At 45.0% G+C, this 22,772-nt stretch overlaps 1 protein-coding gene across 1 annotated transcript in view; it reads right to left on the bottom strand.

Moving 5' to 3' along the window:
- LOC309546494 (acetylserotonin O-methyltransferase-like) overlaps window positions 1-22,772 on the bottom strand; it is a gene marked incomplete at its 3' end in the record, with an annotated part of 103,477 nt that overhangs the window by 17,620 nt on the left and 63,085 nt on the right. Inside the window, exons 5-6 of the mRNA XM_082246233.1 lie at window positions 11,438-11,556; window positions 10,043-10,183 (exon numbers count right to left, since the gene is read on the bottom strand). Coding sequence (XP_082102359.1) covers window positions 10,043-10,183; window positions 11,438-11,556 — 260 coding nt within the window. The remainder of the gene's footprint in view (window positions 1-10,042; window positions 10,184-11,437; window positions 11,557-22,772) is intronic.

Raw genomic sequence — 22,772 nt, 5'->3', positions numbered from 1 at the left:
TCCCATGGGGAGACACTTATCGAAAAAATAAAACCCTTCAAATTGAAAACCTAAAGAATTAAAAGCACTTGGGTTGATTGATAACAGCCGAAAAGCCGATTTAATATCAGCCTTAGCTAATAATGCTGACTTGCCTACTTTACAGGTAATGTGCAAAGCATCATCAAATGATGCATACGAAACAGTACAGATTGCAGATTCAAGTTCATCGTTCAAGGAAAGTCCTTTAGGAAAAGACAAATGGTGAATCAACCGAAAGGAATTAGTTTCTTTTTTAGGAATGATGCCCAACGGAGAAGTCCGGAAGTCAGAAAAAGGTAGAGAAACAAAAGGGCCTGCAACTTTAAAATGTTGTCAGCCACTACGTCAGCGTGTAACCAGACTGAAGGCAAATTGTTGCAAACTAAGCAACCTGAACCCGAGAAGAAGGTAATGAGAAACCCACAGAGAAACCTTCAAACAGCAGGGCTGTCACCTGACGCCTTGGCCAGATTCGAAGCCACGGTAACATGTTTATTAACTTCACTGATGTGACTGCTTTTAAGAAAAAGCTCCTTCGGCTGATGCAAAGAGATATAAGCTAATTTTTTAAAACATCGGGAAGCTGAATGATTACCTGCGCAATGAGCACATTCGCGTTAATATTTGCATGTATCCGGGCATTTATACTGGCTTTCATTAAAACTAAAACACAGGCCTCCCCTAAACGATCCAACAGGAACTGACGCAGGTTTAGTAAATTGTTGTTGCGGTAATAGAAGGTTGAGCCATAGTCCAACATCCTTCATACCCCAATGAACAGTTTTATGAACAGCAAGCTTTTGACGAAAAGATTTGTCATAAAAGAACCAGGATAGGCCATTAAAGTTCTTATAGGCCTCCAAAATTATCTCAACATGCTGGAATAAGCCGCTGCAACGTTCAGGATGTTTTTCACCCATCACGCTAGCGTAGGTACTAAAAGCTTGCAGCCAATTATTAAAAGATCTTGCAGGTGTCCTACGCTTGTCATCATCACTTTTATCTGAATCTTTTTTCTTTTAAGGGAGGCAATAAAGACAACATATCCACATTATCTTCTTTCCATATTTTTTCTTTCACTCCATTACTCAAATAAAAGCCCAACGGCGAAAGTTCAAACGTCATTGCTTCTTTGTAACAACTTTCAGGGATAGAAGTAGCGGTAACAGGAAGCGGCATAGGCAAAGCAGGTACAGATGCCGAAGTAGAGACTGAAGTAACTTCTGTAACAGGTAGAGTACCAGCGCTACTAACACTCCAGACAGGGGTAACATTATTAGGCAATTCAGGTATAGCAGTACATTGATTGTTTCCAGACTCACCAACAACTTGTGTAGGAGCTGATATAGCCGCAGGCACCACTGGATTTTGTGCAGGCACAACTTCTTCTGAACCAAACGGGGGGCGCCAAAACTGGCTGCACAGCATTCTCCTCAGCACCCTGTAATGAAGAAGAATAAATAGGGGGGGGGGGGCAGAATCCTCAATGAAAGGATCCAGGGGATTTCAATTTTTACTTACTGAACGTCCTGCATGCTTGGATATTTCTCTGCTCTTTTTCACAGCAGCAGAGTGGTGAGGAGGAGAAGGGGATTCGAACCCGCGCGTCTTTTCTTCCTTCTCTGTTCTCTGCTTGCTGTCGGAACTGCGCATTCGCCCGCCGAAAACGGCTCCTGGGCTTCAGACGGAAATTGACAATCAGAAGGAAAGTCAGAAGGAGGAGACCTGGAGCAGTAAGCCGGAGGAAGCTGGTGGTGGTTAAGGATGATCGAACTTTTGAAAAGTTCGGTTCAACCAGAACACCCGAATTTCCTGAAAGTTCGGTTCGGATTCCAGAACCCCATTGAAATCAATGGGACCTGAACTTCGTTAATCAAAAAACACCATTTTGAAGCCCTAAAACCCAATAAATGCCCCTAAAAAGTGCCTAGGGTTCTGGGTCATGCCCCAGGGACTATTAATCACACAAAAAAAAGTTCTTAAAAATTGTCGTTTTTGATAGAGAGCCAATTATTGAAAAAATTAAAAAAAAAGAAAAAAAAAAAAGAGATTTCTTTGGATTTAGTGTCTGTGGGGTCTAAAAGGTGTACCTGTGAAGTTTCAGCTCTGTAGCATGTCCAGAACCAGAATTATAGCATACCAAACCTTCACAAATGACTTTTTTGCTTAACCGCGCCTTTCTTTTGCTCCTAATCAATGGCACAGCCAATGTGTATGATGGGGACATAATGCAGTGCACTAGGAACAAGTTTTTTTTGGAAAAAGGTGCTGTCTCTTTAAATGTGCATATAATTAATGGATGTATTTTCACAATGGGGCTATTATTACCAAATGTTTTCAAGAAGTCAAAAGATGTATGTAGATGCACTTTATTTCATGTAAAATGGTGTTTGGTGCACTTTAACATGAATTCTCACAAGAAACAGACATACTGTATATGCACGGATACATTGAGGGTTAGGGTTAGGGGTAGGGGCCACAATGTAGTGCAGAGTGAACAAGATTAGAGATGTTTTGGATGAATACTGTTGTCTCTTGACTTTGAATAGAAGTAAAGGATGCTTAAAAATTGGGCCTTTGGTGGTGCCGACGATGCCTTGACACCATAACCCTATGAAAGTGCTGGTCATGAAGGCAATGATTGCCTTTGTAAGGAACAAAATTGCAATGATATGCATCTGTGTGACAGGTGCGCAAAAATTGTTGTTTGGGTGTTGGCGGAGCCATACCACTGTAAGCCCAAAGAGCTGGTGTTGAAGAAGGCATAAAAATTATGAAGGTGTGCACCTGTGGAACAGGTGTGCAAACATGGTATTTTTGGTGTTGGTGGAGCCTCCCCACCGTAACCCCAAAGAGCTGGTGTTGAAGGAGGCCAAAAAATTATAAAGGTGTGCACCTGTGGAACAGGTGCGCAAACATGGTATTTTTTGTTTAGCGTAGCCTCCCCACCGTAACCCCAAAGAGCTGGTGTTGAAGGAGGCCCAAAAATTATAAAGGTGTGCACCTGTGGAACAGGTTCGCAAACATGGTATTTTTTTTTAGCGTAGCCTCCCCACCGTAACCCCAAAGAGCTGGTGTTGAAGGAGGCCCAAAAATTATAAAGGTGTGCACCTGTGTAACAGGTTCGCAAACATGGTATTTTTTTTTTAGCGTAGCCTCCCCACCGTAACCCCAAAGAGCTGGTGTTGAAGGAGGCCCAAAAATTATAAAGGTGTGCACCTGCGGAACAGGTTCGCAAACATGGTATTTTTTGTTTAGCGTAGCCTCCCCACCGTAACCCCAAAGAGCTGGTGTTGAAGGAGGCCCAAAAATTATAAAGGAGTGCACATGTGGGACAGGTGCGCAAACATGGTATTTTTTGTTTAGCGTAGCCTCCCCACCGTAACCCCAAAGAGCTGGTGTTGAAGGAGGCCCAAAAATTATAAAGGTGTGCACCTGCAGAACAGGTTCGCAAACATGGTATTTTTTGTTTAGCGTAGCCTCCCCACCGTAACCCCAAAGAGCTGGTGTTGAAGGAGGCCCAAAAATTATAAAGGTGTGCACCTGTGGAACAGGTTCGCATACATGGTATTTTTTTTTTTTTAGCGCAGCCTCCCCACCGTAACCCCAAAGAGCTGGTGTTGAAGGAGGCCAAAAAATTATAAAGGTGTGCACCTGTGGAACAGGTGCGCAAACATGGTATTTTTGTTACAACCAAAATGAGGTTCTGTGAACCTAAACAGAATGAGAGGAGGGTTTGAGGGTGGCACCATGGTCCAGGCTTAAACTGAGGCTCAGCAGCCACTTCGCAATGATAGCCTAGTCTACAAGGTCTGCATCAGGTGCATCAAAGCTTGATATCCACGACTGATTCATTTTTTTTTTTTTATAAATTCAACGTTTATTGAAAAAGGAATAGGCATACAACATATGCATGAGCAGTGGTACAAGACCAAAAACAATGTGCAAGCAGAAGATAATGTACAAGGGAATAATCAAAAACATATTTCAGGACAAGTGATCCCACAGAGATAAACACATAAGGCAAGATCTAAGAGCTGAATACAGGGCGTTGGCCCTCCAAAAAGGTCCGAACCCCAACCTCGGCCGGCAGCTATCAAATGGCCGGCCTATGGAGGTAGAGAGGAACCGATCTGGCGGCCCGCCCCACTCCTAAATTACGAGAGGCAGGTAGAGTACGTATGCCTAGGGGAAAGAAAGACTGATTCATTTTAATGAATGTCAAATGGTCGACTAAGTCGGTGGAGAGTCTCGTTCGATGGTCTGTGACGAATCCTCCTGCTGCGCTGAATGCCCGTTCCGATAGGACACTGGAAGCAGGCAGGCCAACAACTCCATGGCATACTGGGCCAGTTCTGGCCAGTGGTCTAATCTTAAGACCCAGTATGCCAGTGGATCGGCTTCGTCACATGAAAAGCCCTCTGTGTCACTTTGTGCCCCGACGTAATCGTCCACCATGTGATGCAGACGCTGTCAATGCGATGTGGCAGCTGAGAGGCCTGGGCGGTGAGGACTAAAAAAAGACCGAAAGGCATCCGTCAACCGCACGCCTTCTCCAACGCTCCTCTCGTAACCAGCAGTAGAATCCATGGTAGGTTGTCCCCGCCCCTGCACCCTACGGGAGCCGGGGGAACGTGTTCACCAGAATCCTCTTGAGACTGTCCTCAAGGGATTTGATCCTGTGGACTCTCTGGGTGGATGGGAAAAGCTCCGAGACTTTTTGTCTTGTAGCGGTGGTCAAGTAGGGTGGCTAACCAATAGTAGTCAGTCTGTTTAATGGCCTTGATTCTGGGGTCCTATCGCAGGCTCTGAAGCATGATGTTTGCCATGCGTCGCAAATTAGCGAAGGCCTCAGAAGCTGACTCCTCGGGGTCACTCAAAACGACATTATCTTGAACGGGCTCCTCCTCCTCCCAGCCACGCACTACTCCAAAGTGTCCCGAGGGAGTCGAACTAGGCCTTGCAGATTGCCGCATGTCTTCCTCCTCCTCCTCAAAGCCTGCAAAAGTTCCCGAAGAATCGTCCTCCTCCTCTTCCACCCCTGGATCCTGCTCGGGCCTCTGGGAGCTAGGCATAATGGGGTCAGGATTCTCAGGATAAAGGGGGCCTTGAGAGGCAAGGAAGTCCTCCTCTTCCTCCTGCTGCTCTGCCTCCAGTGCCCTGTCCATAATGCCACGCAGAGTGTGCTCCAACAAAAACAGTACCGGTAGGGTGTCACTGATGCATGCGCTGTCCTGGCTGACCATCCTTGTGGCCTCCTCAAATGGCGAGAGGACAGCGCATTTATCCTTAATCAAAAGCCACTGCCCTGGTGAAAAGAAGCCCAGGCGCGCAGAGCCAGTGCTGGTGCCGTACTCGCAGAGATATTCATTGAGGGCCCTCTGCTGCGTGTACAGGCGCTGAAGCATAGCCAAGGTGGAGTTCCAGCGGGTGGGCATGTCACAGACGAGGCGGTGCACCGGCAGGTGAAATTCGCGCTGCACTTCGGCCAAACGTGCAGTGGCACTGTACGACCGCCTGAAGTGACTGCACACCCTTCTTGCCATCCTTAGCACATCCTGCATTCCCGAGTACGAGTTCAAAAACCGCTGTACCACGAGATTCAGGACATGCGCCAGGCATGGCACATGGGTCAACTTTCCCTGATGAAGGGCGGCCAGGAGGTTTGACCCATTATCGGTAACCACCATCCCTGGCTGCAGCTGGCGTGGTGTCAACCACCTCTGGGCCTGTGCCTGCAGAGCCCCAAGAATCTCAGTGTGCTGCCTGTCCCCTAGACACACAAGCTGCAGCACTGCGTGACACCTTTTGGCCTGAGACATAGAATATCCCTTTGAACACTTTTGTGGTACCTCATCATATTCAAAGGACCATTCTGCAGAGGAGGGCATGGAGGAGGTAGAGGAGGAGGAGCAGAAGGGGGTAGAAGTGATCGATCTACCCGGATCAGAGACACCACCAGCTGTTTGCAGATGTGGGGGCAACACTGGCTGCAGCACCGAGCCCTGGCTACAATCCCTTCCGCTGGCAAGCAGTGTCACCCAATGAGCAGTGACAGAAATTTACCGTCCCTGCCCATGTTTGCTTGACCAAGTGTCAGCCGTCAGGTGTATCTTACGGCTGACTGACTTGGCCAGGGACGACACTACATTGCCTTCCACATGTTGGTATAGGGATGGCAGGGCCTTACGGGCAAAGTAATGCCGACTTGGCACCTGCCACTGTGGAACTGCACATTTTGTGAAGTCACGGAAGGGAGCAGACTCTACCAGGTTAAATGGTAACAGTTGCAGAGCCAGTAGTTTTGCCAAACTACTGTTTAGACCCTGGGCATGTGGGTGGTGGGGAGTATACATTTTTTTTCGTTCCAGCATGTGTGGAATCGAAATTTGGTGTCTAGATGTTACAGCTGGTGGTGTGCTGGAGGTAGATGCGACACTGCCTGCTATATCATCATCCCTGTCAGTGGAGGCTGCCAACAGGTGACGAGTGACTATAGCAGGGCCAGGAACAGACCGATGTGCAGGTGGAGCACGAGGAGGAGCGCGAGGAGGACTAGGAGGCCGACTGACCGATCTTTGACCCTTTTGTGGGTTCTTCAAATGCTCCTGCCAACGGGCCGAGTGGTGGGTTGTCAAATGCCTGTTTAGGCAGCTTGTACCCAGGTGGTTGACATTTTTGCCACGTTTTATACCCTTCTGACAAATCTTGCAGATCGCAACTGTTCGGTCTGCATGGGATGTCTCAAAAAAGGCCCAGCAAGAAGAGGTGTGTATAGTGGCCCGGGAGACAACAGGTGCGGCCTTAGATGGAGCGAGCCGTCTGCTCTCCCCTCTTGCTTTCTCTGCCTCCTCCTCAACCTCAGACCCAACATCTGACTCCATCAAGGACTGAGCATCAGGCCTGGCCTGGGAGACAACAGGTGCGGCCTTAGATGGAGTGGGCCGTCTGCTCTCCCCTCTTGCTTGCTCTGCCTCCTCCTCAAACTCAGACCCAACATTAGACTCCATAAAGGACTGAGCATCAGGCTGGAGTAGATGGCCGACACTGTGGTGAAACAGCTCAGCTGACTCCTCTGCCTTGTCTGAAGTTGGGTCTAAGGGAGGACGTGAGGTGGACATGGACTCATCTGTATCTGTTCTGCCAACTGCAGAAGACTGACCACTTTTCTCTGCCTGGGTCACTGTAGTTGCAGATGATGCCGATGATGAGGGTTTGGTCATATAGTCCACCACCTCCTGTACGTACTGTGGACGTATAACTTGGCCACTGCCGGAGAACAATCCAAATGGTGGCCTGGCTGAGGACTGACAACCACGTCCACCCCTGCCTCTAGACACCCTAGAAGCTGTGCCCCTTTCCGCAGCAGGGCCACGTATGCCTTTTCTTGGTCTACCTGGCATTTTTGTCACTGAGGCGTTGGCAACTGTGTGCGGTGAAAAACGCACACTGCTATGCGACCCACAGTTGTCGCTGAATACAGCACAGCAGATGCGTGTCACGCACAGTAGCAAAGCCTTTTGCACAGTGGACCTAACGCTTTGAAGAACAGGCGTTAAGTTGTCACTGAGGCAATGTATTTTGCTGCCTAGCAAGCACGTATACCTGCTGTAGATATATCACACTTTCACTTTCACTTTCCCTACAGAAACTCGATTATTACATCTAACTACTGTGGTACAAAGTTCCCTAACTACACTAGATGTCCCTTTCCTCACACTAAATAAAAAGCTCCATACAGCAGAAGACTGACACTGTCCCTTAAATTTTTTTTTTTTTTTTTTTTGTAACTCAAAAAACCAGCACAATCGCTGTCTCTAACTACACTGGCTGTAAGCTGAATGCAATTCTGCTATATGGAGCTTTAGAAACACTCTATGCAGAAAATGTAGTGTAGCAAAGCAGGAGTCAGAGAAATGCTTCCACTCTCTTCAACAGGCTATGTACTGTATCACTGTGCTAGGGTTTAGGCGGGGCTATCTTATATACTGTGGGGCGTATTCACTCCTGATTGGCCTCTGGTCCCCGTAGTCACTCCAATCACGTTCCTAGGAGACTCCTGCCCCCTCATTGGCTTTTGCTGATGTTTCTGGGCCAATCACGGGCTTTTAAAGAGGTTGTAAACTCGTTTGTTTTTTTTTGTTTTTTTTTTACACCCTGCAAGAGAAAGACATAATGAGCTAGTTTGCATCGCATACTAGCTCATTATGCAATACTTACCTTAGAACGAGCCCCCGCCGTGCCGCTCACTCACCTCTATGACGGGCGACATGTCCAGTCGCCCGTCTTCCGGGATCGCGGCATCCGGCCATCTGATTGGCCGGAGCCGCGGTGACGTCACTCCCGCGGGGGAGCCGACAGTCACGGCACGGCATGGGACCTATAGGTAAGCCTTATCATAGGCTTACCTATAGGTACAAGTTGTAGAGGAGGGTTTACTTCCTCTTTAAAGCCCAGTTCCTGTCCCAGTGCATTTTGGGCGGTTCTGGTGGCTGAATTCCGAACTTTTACCGCAAAAAGTTCGGAATTCGGCCGAATATCGAACACCCAATGTTCGGGTCGAACTGATGGTCGACCCGAACCGTTCGACCATCCCTAGTGGTGGTGAGCCGTGGGTAGGATTGGAAAATGGGACAGAGGTATACGTGGATGAAAGGCAGGCTGAGAGGAGTGAGGGGGGAACGAAGAAGCAGGCTCACTAACCGTGACATCTTGAAGGGCTAAACAGCGGCGCATTCATTCATCCCCGCCCGCAGAACCGTCTCTCTCTAAAATAGATTGAAGTAAGGACTGCATATTGAAAGGTACAAGGAGCACAATCTTCTTCTGCTGTCCCCGCCGACTGCTGAACTGCTGACGCAGTTATTAACTTATATATACTTCAGCTCCTCCAATGAAACGGTTTTAAACTGAATTTATAATTTTCAACCAATTACAATTCATATGTAGATTTACAGTAATTAATATTAATAAGCTCTTATCCTTTAGGTCTGTCACTGTCCCATAGGTGCAGGTAGTGCAATATATGCCCTCCCTCACCTTATATTCTTCATTAGCTAAGGCAGGGGTGGAATGTAAATATTTAATTTATGCCTAGAGAGCAGCTTTAAAGTAAAGGAATTAAAGGAATTTTTTTTTAGTTTTGGATAGAGTTGGAAGAGATTAGTATTCCTGTCAGGTTTTCGTTTCTGCCTTTGCCCTTGTTAGTGGGATTCACCCCTACTATTTATCCTGGTGATTGTTATCACTAAGAATGAATGTGAAAGAAAATCTTCTAATGGGAACAGCAGTTCTGGTGACTTTGCTGACAACCAGGGATTGCCTCACTTTGGAGGGATTTCCTCTCACTTCTTATCTTGGCAAAGGGACAGGAAGTAAAAGGAAATCTCCCCAATAGAACGCAGATGGCCTACTCTATTCAAAATTAGATATTATCTTTTAAATAATTACAAAGTAGTTATTTCATAATTTTTAATTAATTTGGGACTATAAATATTGTTTTGTAAATGTAGAAAACAATGCCAGGGAGTTGCTATGTAATTTTGGAGATTTTACTTTCGAAGCTGCAAGTTGTTCTTCCTGTTCCAGTCAGTGCATTATTCAAAAGTATGTATCATGATCCTATTCTGCTATGTTTTTGAGTATATTTTTACGTTCCCAAAATGTGCCCTTTACGCAGAAAAAGATGTTCTTAGAAAGTTAAGGTATATTGTTTTTTCTGTTTTTTTTTGGTTTACCGAATCAGGACAAAACAGCTGTTTACTCAATTGATTTATAGTTGTAGAGATGTTAAAATAATGATGAATGATCAATCACCTTGCTAATTCATCCTGAACTTGAAACATAGCTGCTAGCATTTAGAAGTGAATATTATTGTGATGCTAATAAAATAACCAACTACGGAAACAACACTAACCTGAAAATTTACATTGCGCAAAAAATCTTGTGCTTTCATCAAATATATTTATGTGTTTTTCTGTTATTATTTTTATATCAAATTACAGGATAAAATAAAATATACCTTCATGAAAAGAAATATGTGGATCATTATCAGTTACAAAATATTTCTTAGCGGCTTGTACCACCCTTGGTAGGTCCATTATAGTAACCGTAGCCCCTTGATTTGTGGATAGAAATATTCTTGCAAAACCTCCCGAACATCCTGTTAAACAAAATTTTTGTTGTTAAATGAGAAATAAAACTAAAGGATATATTCAGTGTGAAGTTGACTATTTAGCAAGCAAAATTAACAAAACATGTTTGTCTAGCTTTTCTGTGATTTTACGGTAAATTTTCTTTACCAAGCTCATTATCATCATATGTTTATAAATGGCAAGTTGAAGATGTTTATTTCTGCAGTGCCACTTATTAACAGAAAAATCACTCTTGGGTGGCCAGGGTACCCATTATGGGCTGTGAGCTGAGTCAGTGTACAGAGCTGATCTGAGCAGCTCTGTACCTTGTAATCATTGTGATGAGCAATCACAGCGATCACAAATGTTAACAATACTACTGTTTACATGGTAGAGCTTGCTCCTTCCACTCGCAACTGAAGAAGGGGAAAAAGGAGGAAATAATGAATGAATTATTCATTAGTTACAGATCACAGACAGCAGCAGATTCTTGGTGAGAGGCAGTGATTTTGGGATCACTCTTTAAACTGTTTCAATCCTCTCTCCTCTCCTTTACATCTGATCTGCATCCTGTCACAGGATGTGAGCTGTATGTTAACCTGGATGGGTTAACTGCTTGTTTTGTCTAGGGGTGAAGAGAAAGCTTATACGGAACTACCCCATGGTCCAGCGGTGGACTGTCTATGGAGCCAGCTCTGGGCTTGATGATGTCAGCAACAGTCCACTCAAGACCACTGGAGCAAGAGGGTACAGGTCTTGTGCTGGGAGTCATGCCCAAAAAATTGTGGAAAAATGAGATTACCTTGTGGTGTCTACTTTCAAAAATGGGTCGTTTGGTGGGTTTTGGTCCATCCTGGCATTTTTATTTGATATATTTTATAACAGAAATTAAGGAAAACTTTTTTCATTTTTTCCTTTATACAGTAAAAAAAAACAAGGGGTTGGTAAATACCACCAAAAGAAAGCCCTAGCTGTCCCAAAAACGATTATAAAACTAATTTGGGTTGCAGCGTTGCATGTAATTGTCAAACTACCATAGCATTGGAGACTGAAAGTTGGCCTTGTAAGGGGAAGTGGTATGACAGACTGCAACTCAAGTAGTTAAAGTAAACTTTAGTTGAATGAAGACAAAATAAATTACATTTCAGGGCTGACTGCTGTCATGTCTTGTAACCTACAATTGGTAAATTTGGCTCAGACTATTCTAATTGTGGTTCTTTTTCTGCTTATTTGGATGACAGAATCTCCACATCAACAATTATAAATCAGAATCTCAATGTTACCTCCAAGATCACAGATGGTGTGGAACTCAGAAAGGTCAAAGGTCTGTATCACATCCTTTCCACATATATTCCATATGGAGTCCATATGATACATGAAAGCCAAGATCTCCTCTTCTGACCTAAATTACATTAAACAAAGCATACGTTTTTACCACAGAAAAGGTACAGATATTTGCTATCAATAGCATATAAAGTATAGTGACCCAAATATAGGGCTAATTGTAGCCAGGTCACCGAAATTGGTCTAATTGGTTGTTGCAGTTGCTATGAATTACTGCACTTTGCATATATATCATCAATGTCCTTTCTATTTCTTTAGAACATTGGATATTTATATCTCTCAATATATTCAAAAGGCAATGTTCACTGGAGCATTGCTTATACATTTTTAATCATGTGGCCAGTTTAAAGTGATTATACTCTTAACAAGCAGTAAATGAGCTTTCAAACAAGTTGTTACTGACCTCTGTAGGCACAGCAAGACATTTCCTTAATTTGCAGGGATTACCTCTCACTTCCAGTTTAGCAATGGGACAGGAAATTAAGGTAAATCGCCACAACGGGACACAGATGGCGAAAAAAAAAAAGTCTGACAGGAGTTATAACCCTCCCTTGATCTATCCAAATTGAAAAAAAAAAGTTTTACCTGTAGTTCTACTTTAATGGCTTGGCACACTCCCCCCCCCCCCAATTCACTTGGTTGCCTCGCAGCCTTTTAATCTCCAATTTAACCACTTACCACCCGCCCACTGTCAAATGACAGCAGAGCGGAGTAGCTCTCGTTCTGGGACAATGTCATATGACGCGCCCCAGAACAGCCGCTCTCGTGCACCTGTGGGGGCGCACAGTGCGGCAATCATGGCTGTGCCTTGTTCCTAGAACATGGCGCGACCCCGATCTTGGTAAAGAGGCAATGACGTGGCTCTTTACCAATGTGATCGGCTGTCTCCAATCACAGTAGGTCACATGTAAATGCAAAAGTGCCGTTTATCGGTACTCCTACCTAGGGATGATCGAACCGTTCGGGTCGAACATCGGTTCAACCCGAACATTGACTGTTCGAGGTTCGGCCGAATTTGCTGAAAAAGTTCGGAATTCGGCAACCAGAACCGACCAAAATGCAATGGGACAGTAAATGGGCTTTAAAAGCCAGTGATTGGACCAGAACCATCAGTAAAAGCCAATTGAGGGGGCAGGAGAATGCTAGGAATGTGATTGAAGTGACTAGGGGGTCCAGAGGCCAATCATTAGTGAATACGCCCCCCAGTATATAAGATAGCCCCGCCAAATTCCTAGCATTGTAATACAGGGACGTGGAAGAGAGTGGAAGCAGTTCTGTTACTTCTGCTTCAAAGTGTCATTTAGCAATTATTAGTGTGAGGAAAGGGATATCTAGTGTAGTTAGGGTACTATTTTCCACTATAGTTAGCTTTAATGATCTAGTTTCTGTAGGGAAAGTGTTAAGTATAAGGGGACAGTAGTGTAGTGTAGGGTTAACTGACTCTGACTGCTATGGCAGGGTGACAAAACCCTTCCATGTCAGGGTGACCGATATAGAGAAAAGATTGTTTCTCTTAGGTCACTTATAGAACAGCGATATGGCTTCTCACCTGTCACCCTGCTTTTTGCTGCAGGCGTTTATAGGGCTTTTTTGAGGACATGTTTGGAGTCAGGCATGACATCTGAACTTCTGTGTAGGGGTATATATACACACACACATGTATGTATATATACACATACACATATATAGGTGTGAAAGTAGAAGAACACCATGCTTGCGCTAATGAAATAATTAACAGGCATATCTCTCCGCTCCTATCACACCTATATGTGTGTATGTGTATAAATACATATAAGTGTGTGTGTATATATACCCCTATACAGAAGTTCAGATGTTTTGCCTGCCTCCAAAGACCCCAAAAAAATGCCCAAAAAAAAATGCCTGCTGAAAAAACACACCTTGGCGTTTTTATAGCTGGCGTTTTTTTGGGCATTTTTTGGGCGTCTTTTGAGTCAGGCATGACATCTGAACTTCTGTGTAGGGGTATATACACACACACATATGTATGTATATATACACATACACATATATAGCTGTGAAAGTAGCAGAACACTATGCTTGCGCTAATGAAATAATTAACAGGCATATGTCTCCGCTAGTGTTGAGCGAACACAGACTGTATTATTCGTGTTCGTACCGAATAATTGGATTTTTGTTACCCGAACACGGACCCGAAAACTTTACTGTATGTTCGGGTTTAAAATCCGTGTTCGGTCATTTTACTTCCTGTTTTGTATGTAATGGCGCGCTTTTAATGGCAGGCTTTCAACAGCCAATCAACAAGCGTTTAACTGGTGTGCCTTAAGCCATCCCAGCCATGCCTACTAATGTATTAGTAGCTGTGATTGGCCATCTGAAGCATGTGACCATGTCTTTATAAGTTCGAGACCCAGCACGCTGCGTCATTCTGCTGTAGTATTAGGGAGAGAGAGCACACATCATATGTGCTGGCTGCTGATTAGGGACAGACAGTGAAAAATTGTATTGTGTCCGAAAAGAATGCAGGGACAGGTCGGAGTGCAGGCAGGGCGAGTTATTGGGGCATTTTAGGGCGAGGCTGGAGAATAGGCAGGGTCAGTGTTCTACATCGATTTTGCTGTGTGGGGGGTCGGTTGTGCAGTGCCAGTGAACGATCTTATCGAGAATATAAGGGCGAGGCTGGAGAATAGGCAGGGTCAGTGTTCTACATCAATTTTGCTGTGTGGGGGTTGGTGCAGTGAACACAATCGTTTTGCCCTCAGTTAAGCCCGCTGAGGGAGAAAAAAATCTATTTTTATCAGTCAGTTGTGTTCAGCGTTTTTGCTTCAGTGCTGACTGTGATAAGACACTGCTGTGTTCACATGTGCTATTGAGTGATTTTAAATTTTATACACTTTTTTCTATTCCACTATTCAATATACACCCTTTTGGGTTCAAAAAATGAAATTGTGGCATAGTCTGTACTAATCTATTTAAAAATTACAAACTTAAAGGGAAATTTTCTTTTTTTTTTCCCTTCATAGCCTGCAGCAGAGCTGACTGACATAAGACACTGCTGTGTTCACATGTGCTATTGAGTGATTTTCAATTTTATACACTTTTTTCTATTCCACTATTCAATATACACCCTTTTGGGTTAAAAAAAATTAAATTGTGGCATAGTCTGTACTAATCTATTTAAAAATTACAATAATTAAAGGGGAATTTTCTTTTTTTTTCCCCTTCATAGCCTGCAGCAGAGCTGACTGACATAAGACACTGCTGTGTTCACATGTGCTATTGAGTGATTTTCAATTTTATATACTTTTTTCTATTCCACTATTCAATATACACCATTTTGGGTTAAAAAAAATTAAATTGTGGCATAGTCTGTACTAATCTATTTAAAAATTACAAACTTAAAGGGGAATTTTCTTTTTTTTCCCCTTCATAGCCTGCAGCAGAGCTGACTGACATAAGACACTGCTGTGTTCACATGTGCTATTGAGTGATTTCCAATTTTATACATTTTTTCTATTCCACTATTCAATATACACCCTTTTGGGTAAAAATAATTAAATTGCGGCATAGTCAGTATCGGTACGTGTGAGATACACCTTTCCAATTTTTGGGGCTCATCTTACACCGCCGAGGATTGCAGGGTGTTTCAGTTTGCCTCCTGCCTGTTACAAACTCCTCTTACTCCTCATCCTGCCTTTGGTGTACAAAAAATAGTAATCAGGGCCTAGTCTGGGTCTGTACGTGTGAGATAGATACACCTTTTGATATCATATTTTCTATTCTGCTATTCAATCTACACCCTTGGGGTAAAAAAAAAATTAAAATGCGGCATAGTCTGTATCGGTACGTGTGAGATACACCTTTCCAATTTTTGGGGCTCATCTTACACCGCCGAGGATTGCAGGGTGTTTCAGTTTGCCTCCTGCCTGTTCTGAACTCCTCCTACTCCTCATCCTGCCTTTGGGGTACAAAAAATATTAATCGGGGCCTAGTCTGGGTCTGTACGTGTGAGATAGATACACCTTTTGATATCATATTTTCTATTCCGCTATTCAATCTACACCCTTTGGGGTAAAAAGAATTAAATTGCGGCATAGTCTGTATCGATACGTGTGAGATACACCTTCCAATCTTTTGGGGCGCATCTTCCACCGCCGAGGATTGCAGGGTGCTTCAGTTTGCCTCCTGTTCCGAACTCCTCCTACTCCTCATCCTCATCCTGCATCCTCATCCTGCCTTTAGGGTACAAAAAATTGTAATCGGGGCCTAGTCTGTGTTTGTACTGTGAGATACACCGTTTTATAAAAAAATTTCTATTCCGCTATTCAATATACACCCTGTTTGAGTGTAAAAAATTAAATTACGGCATAGTCTGTATCGGTACATGTGAGATACACCTTTTTAAATTTGTTTGGCGCATCTCCTTCCACCGCCGAGGATTGCAGGGCGCTTCAGTTTGCCTCCTGTTCCAAACTCCTCCTACTCCTCATCCTCCCTTTAGGGTACAAAAATTGTAATCGGGGCCTAGTCTGTGTTTGTACGTGTGAGATACACCGTTTTATATCCTTTTTTCTATTCCGCTATTCAATATACACCCTTTTGGGGTGAAAAAAATTAAATTTGCGTCATACTTTGCATATTTGACTGTGAGATACACCCGTTGTATTTGTATACTGTTTTTCTATTCCGCTATTTAATAAACACCCTTTTGGGGAAAAAAAAATTAAATTGCGGCATAGTTTGCATATTTGACTGTGAGATACACCCGTGCGATACTGTTGTTGTTTTGTTCCGCTATTCAATAAACACCTTTCTAGGGCAAGATCATAAATTACAGAAATATGAGGAGACCGTCAAAAAGGGGCCGTGGCCTGGGTCGTGGTGCTGCTGGTAGAGCTCCTGTTGCAAGGAGAGGACGTGGTCGATCTGTGCCAGCTACACGCACAAGTGAAACACCTTCCTCAAGTGTGAGTAGGCGACAGAACCTGCAGCAGTATTTGGTAGGGCATCATGCGCCTCTAGAAGTGATGAGGCCAGAAGTACAGGCGATAGTAGATTGGGTTGCTGACAGTGCCTCCAGTTCCTTCACATTGTCTCCCAGCCAGTCTACTGCAGAAAGGTCAGAGTTGGCACCTGCAGCCAATGTCCAGCCGTCTTTCACCTCACCCCCTTGCAAATCAGGCAAGCAGTCTGAGCCCCAAGTCATGCAGCAGTCTCTTCTTCTTTTTGATGACTCTGTCAGCAGAGTTTCCCAGGGCCATCCACTTAGCCCTGCCCCAGAAGTGGAAGAGATTGAGTGCAGCAATGCCCAACCACTTATTTCTCAAGATGAGTACATGGAAGGACCATCGCAGCACGTCTCCGATGATGACGAAATGCAGGTGCCAACTGCTGCGGCACTCAGAATTGTGGAGACCGACAAGGAGGGCAGGGGTGAAGACTGGGTGGAAGATGATGTGGAGGACGATGAGGTCCTCGACCCCACATGGAATGAAGGTCATGCAGGTGACCTGAGTAGTTTGGAGGAAGAGGCGGTGGTCGCACAGAGCCACCAGCACAGCAGAAGAGGGAGCAGGGTGCAGAAGCGGAGCGGCCGTGCCCTAGACACTACGCCTGCTACTGCCCAACGCAGCAAGGGACCGAGCGCACCAAAGCCAGCTCAAATGAGTTCTCTAGTGTGGAAGTTCTTCAGAAAATGTGCTGATGACAGGACACGAGTGGTTTGCACCCTGTGCAATCAGAGCCTGAAGCGAGGCATAAACCTTCTCAACCTGAGCACAACCTGCATGATCAGGCATCTAAGTGCAAAGCACGAGCTGCAGTGGAGTAGACACCTTCAAAACCAAGAAAGGTCTCTGGCTCCTCCTGCTTCCTCTTCTGCTGCAGTCTCGGCCTCTCCATCCACCTCTGTAGTGATTCACCTGCCACCCCGCAAACAGACGATCTGTCAGCAACACCACCACCGGGGTCACCAACCATCTCCACAATGTCCCGTGGAAGCGTTCAGCTTTCCATCTCCCAAACACTTCAGAGGAAGAGGAAGTACCCCCCTACCCACCCGCGATCCCTGGCCCTTAATGCCAGCATTTCAGAATTCTTGGCCTTTGAAATGCTGTCATTCCGTCTGGTGGAGACGCACAGTTTTAAAAGCCTTATGTCGGTGGCTGTCCCACAGTACGTCATGCCCAGCTGCCACTACTTTTCCAGGCAAGCCATCCCTTCCCTGCACAACCAAGTGGAGGAAAAAATCAGGTGTGCACTGCGCAATGCCATCTGTGCCAAGGTCCACCTAACTACCGATACGTGGACCAGTAAGCACGGTCAGGGGCGTTATATCTCCCTAACGGCACACTGGGTAAATGCAGTGGCGGATGGGCCTGAGGCGGATAGCAATTTGGCGCATGTCCTTCCACCACCGAGGATTGCAGGGCGCTTCAGTTTGCCTCCTGTTCCTAACTCCTCCTACTCCGCTTCCTCATCCTCTACCACCTCCTCATCCGGTCAGCGTAACACCTTCACCACCAACTTCAGCACAGCCAGGGGTAAACGACAGCAGGGAGTTTTAAAACTTTCCTGTTTGGGGGAAAAACCACACACTGCGCAGGAGTTGTGGAGGAGCATGGAACAGCAGACAAATGAGTGGTTGCTGCCAGCGAGCCACAAGCCCGGCCTGGTGGTGTGCGATAACGGGCGAAATCTCATAGCAGCTCTGGGCCTAGCCGGTTTGACGCACATCCCTTGCCTGGCGCATGTGCTGAATTTGGTGGTGCAGAGGTTCCTTAAAAATTACCCCGATATGTCAGAGCTGCTGCAGAAAGTGCTTGCCGTCTGTGCGCACTTTCGGCATTCTCACCCTGCTGCTGCTCGCCTGTCAGCGCTTCAGCGTAACTTCGGCCTTCCCGCTCACCGCCTCATATGTGACGTGCCCACAAGGTGGAACTCTACCTTGCACATGCTGGAAAGACTGTGCGAGCAGCAGCAGGCCATAGTGGAGTTTCAGCTGCAGCACGCACGCGTGAGTCGCTCTGCGGAACAGCACCACTTCACCACCAATAACTGGGCCTCCATGCGAGACCTGTGTGCCTTGTTGCGCTGTTTTGAGTACTCCACCAACATGGCCAGTGCTGATGACGCCGTTGTCAGCTTAACTATCCCACTTCTATGCCTCCTTCAAAAAACAATTCGGGCAATGATGGAAGAGGATGTGGCACAGGATGAGGAGGAGGAGGAGGAGGATGAAGAGGTAACATTTCCAAGGCTTTCAGGGCAGTCATTCGCAAGTGGCTCAGAGGGTGGGTTCCTGCACCCACAAACGCCAGGGACACAATTGTCCAGCAGGGGCACAGTTCTGGAGGATGAGGAGGAGGAGATGGAGGAGGAGATGGAACCATGTTCACAGCAGGGTGACACCCAGGCCAGCTCATGGCCATCACTGGTGCATGGCTGGGGGGATACAGAGGACACAGACGATACACCTCCCACAGAGGACAGCCTTTCGTTGCCTCTGGGCAGCCTGGCACACATGAGCGATTACATGCTGCAGTGTCTCCACAACGACCGCCGAGTTGCCCACATTCTAACTTGTGCTGATTACTGGGTGGCCACGCTGCTGGATCCCCATTACAAGGACAACGTACCTTCCTTAATTCACTCACTGGAGCGCGATCGCAAGATGCGCGAGTGCAAGCGCACGCTGGTAGAAGCGATGCTGCTGGCATTCCCACCTGACAGCGGGGCCACAGTGGAAGCACAAGGCCAAGGCAGAGGAGGAGGAGGAAGAGGTCGCCAACGCAACCAGGGCACCGCCAGCACCTCAGAAGGCAGGGTTAGCATGGCCGAAATGTGGAAAAGCTTTGTCAGCACGCCACAACAAACAGCAGCACCAGCAGCTCATATGGAACGTCTTAGCAGGAGGCAGCATTTCACCAACATGGTGGAGCAGTATGTGTGCACACGCCTACATGTAGTGAATGACGGGTCTGCCCCCTTCAACTTCTGGGTCTCCAAATTGGGCACATGGCCTGAGCTTGCCCTTTATGCCTTGGAGGTGCTGGCGTGCCCTGCAGCCAGTGTATTATCTGAACGTGTATTTAGCACGGCTGGGGGCGTTATCACAGACAAGCGCAGCCACCTGTCCAGAGACAATGTGGACAAGCTCACGTTCATTAAAATGAACCAGGCATGGATCCCACGGGGGTTTTCCGTACCTTGTGCAGAATAGAGATAGATACCGACCTTACCCAGCCATTGTTCTACTTTTGATCTTTCTCACTCTTTTGGGGTGTACCCTCATTTAAAATGACTGAAAAAAAGCAGTTTTGGCTACCTCGTCCTCCTCCACCGCCGCTTCCACCTACACCGCCACATCCACCACCACCTCAACCTCCCTCCTACTCCATATGGGCCTCGTACCTTCACAGATGAAGAAAATTTTTTTATTTTTCTGTTTTTTGTTGTTGTTTTTTTTGTTGTTTTAAGTTATTTCCCTATTTGTTTGCAGAGCACTTGCAATGCTCTTAACTCCGTTTTGCTGCCATTTGCAGCACTCTAGCCCTTTCCATTGGTGTTTTAGAGCCATTTTAGTGCCTGAAAGTTCGGGTCCCCATTGACTTCAATGGGGTTCGGTGTCCGGGTAAAGTTCGGAAAAAGTCCGGGACACGGACCTGGACTTTTTTTTCAAGTTTGGCCGAACCCGCCGAGCACGGACATCCAGGTGTCCGCTCAACTCTAGTCTCCGCTCCTATCACACCTATATGTGTGTAAGTGTATAAATACATATAAGTGTGTGTGTATATATACCCCTATACAGAAGTTCATATGTTTTGCCTGCCTCCAAAGACCCCAAAAAAATGCCCAAAATAAAAAAAACGAATGCTGCAAAAACACACCTGGGCTTTTGTAGCTGGCGATTTTTTGGGCATTTTTTTGGGGTCTTTGGAGGCAGGCAAAACATCTGAACATCTGTATAGGGGTATATATACACACACACTTATATGTATTTATACACATACACACATATAGGTGTGATAGGAGCAGAGACATATGCCTGTTAATTATTTCATTAGCGCAAGCATAGTGTTCTGCTACTTTCACACCTATATATGTGTATGTGTATATATATACATGTGTGTGTATATATACCCCTGCACAGAAGTTCTGATGTTATGCCTGCCTCCAAAGACCCCCAAAAAATGCCCAAAAAAATGCTTGCTACAAAACCGGCAAGGTGTGAAAATAGCGGAGCCATATCCCTTTTCTATATTAATTCTAAGACAAACAATCTTTTTTTTCTGGTTCTGGACATGCCACAGAGCTGAAACTTCACAGGTACACGTTATAGACCCCCCAGACACTAAATCCAAAGAAATCTCATTTTGTTTTTTCAATAATTTTTTTCAATAATTGGCTCTCTATCAAAAATGACAATTTTTAAAAACTTTTTTTGTGTGATTAATAGTCCCTGGGGCATGACCCAGAACCCTAGGCACTTTTTAGGGGCATTTATTGGGTTTTAGGGCTTCAAAATGGTGTTTTTTGATTCCAGAAGTTCGGGTCCCATTGATTTCAATGGGGTTCTGAAATCCGAACCGAACTTTCAGGAAATTCGGGTGTTCTGGTCGAACCAAACTTTTCAAAAGTTTGATCATCCCTACTCCTAGCCTCACACTGTCAGCGGCTCCTCCTCGAAGGGGAGTCCAAAACACGAAATCAGGGCCTGCTCATTCGTGCTGCCCATCAGTGCTGCCCATCAGGGCCTCCAGTCAGAGCCCATCAGTGCTGCCCATCAGTGCCACATCTCAGTGCCCATCAGTGCCACCTATCAGTGCCCATCAGTGCGGCATATTAGTGCCTGCTCATTAGTGCCACCTAATCAGTGCCGTTCAGTGCCACCTCATCAGAGCCAATAAGTGCCACCTCATCAGAGCCCATCAGTGCAGCCTATCAGTGCCCATGTGTGTCGCCTCATTAGCGCACATAAGTGAAGGAGAAAAATTACTTATTTACAAAATTTACTGACAGAAACTAACAAAAACTTATTTTTTTCAAAATTTTCTGTCTTTTTTCTTTTTTTTAGTATCAGCGGTGAATAAATACCACCAAAGGAAAGCTCCATTTGTGTGAAAAAAAAATGATAAAAATGTAATTTGGGTACAGTATTGCATGACCGTGCAATAGTTATTCAAAGTGTGCCAGCGCTGAAAGCTGAAAATTGGCCTAGGCAGGAAGGGGGTGAAAGTGCCTTTTACTGAAGTGGTTAAACACAGAACATGTGCTCTGGGAGGGAGGAGGAAATAGGGTAAGATAAGAGACTTGATTTGGATGACTCCAGTGCTTCCCTTGAGGATGAATTCCTCAACAGTGCCTACAAATACCAAGGTCACTGCTTATTAGGAATTTAATAATTGAATGCCAATAGCCTGGCCAAAAGTTTGCCATAAAGCAAACCTGTGCTTTGCTCATGCATTTAAGGCACAGAAATTATTTGGAGCCTAAGTGGCTGAGCCCTTTAACAAACTGGAAGGTGGGATCTTTGCCACTCTTATTATCCACCCTTTGTGAAGTCTGCCTTTCATGGATTCTGATGCAAAACAAAATTAAACTAAATGGACCTTTTGTCATAAAATTCAAAAAATACTTAACTACTTTAATACCAATTTCACTTCCATCTTTTATCTATAGTAAAAACTAAATTGGGAAACCCCTATGACAGCAGGAACTGATCATTACAAATATTTAAGGAATTATACTTATACATACATATTGTCAAAAATTTATTTTGTCTTTATTCTTTGCTTACAAAAAATCTACTCTTCAAAACAATCAATACAATATTGTTCCAATACATATACTGTATATGTTTTACATCAACCTGTACATCACATGTCCTTTAGTACATTTTTCTTACACATCAACCTGCGTTAGCCTATCGTTAAACAAATATGACCAAATACAAAGAGTCAACTCTGGTCAACTGGTTGATGGAAAAACTATATATTGTACTATATATACACAACTCACTTTATCCATCCCTTTAAACCCATCAGATATGTAACCTCTTATAAATCCATTGCTGGACCAATAACCCAGGGGATCATCGCAGTTCCTAGTGAAGATTATTATTAAGATTTTTGCAAGTCAAGATAAGAATGGATTTAAAAGTATTCATTTTTTGCTAAAGGGAGTAAGTTTAAGGTTGGGGCTGGATTTAGGGATAGGTTTGATTGAGCTTAGTGTTAGGTTGGTTTTAGAGTCAAAGTGAAGTGTTCATTTTTAGAATTAGGTTAGAGCAAATTT

The sequence above is a fragment of the Pelophylax lessonae genome (genome assembly GCF_965119305.1).
Source record: "Pelophylax lessonae genome assembly, chromosome: 2".
In the NCBI taxonomy this organism is placed as follows: Eukaryota; Metazoa; Chordata; class Amphibia; order Anura; family Ranidae; genus Pelophylax; species Pelophylax lessonae.
Note: the sequence above shows the minus strand (reverse complement) of the source record. Positions and strands in the feature narration are given on the sequence as shown.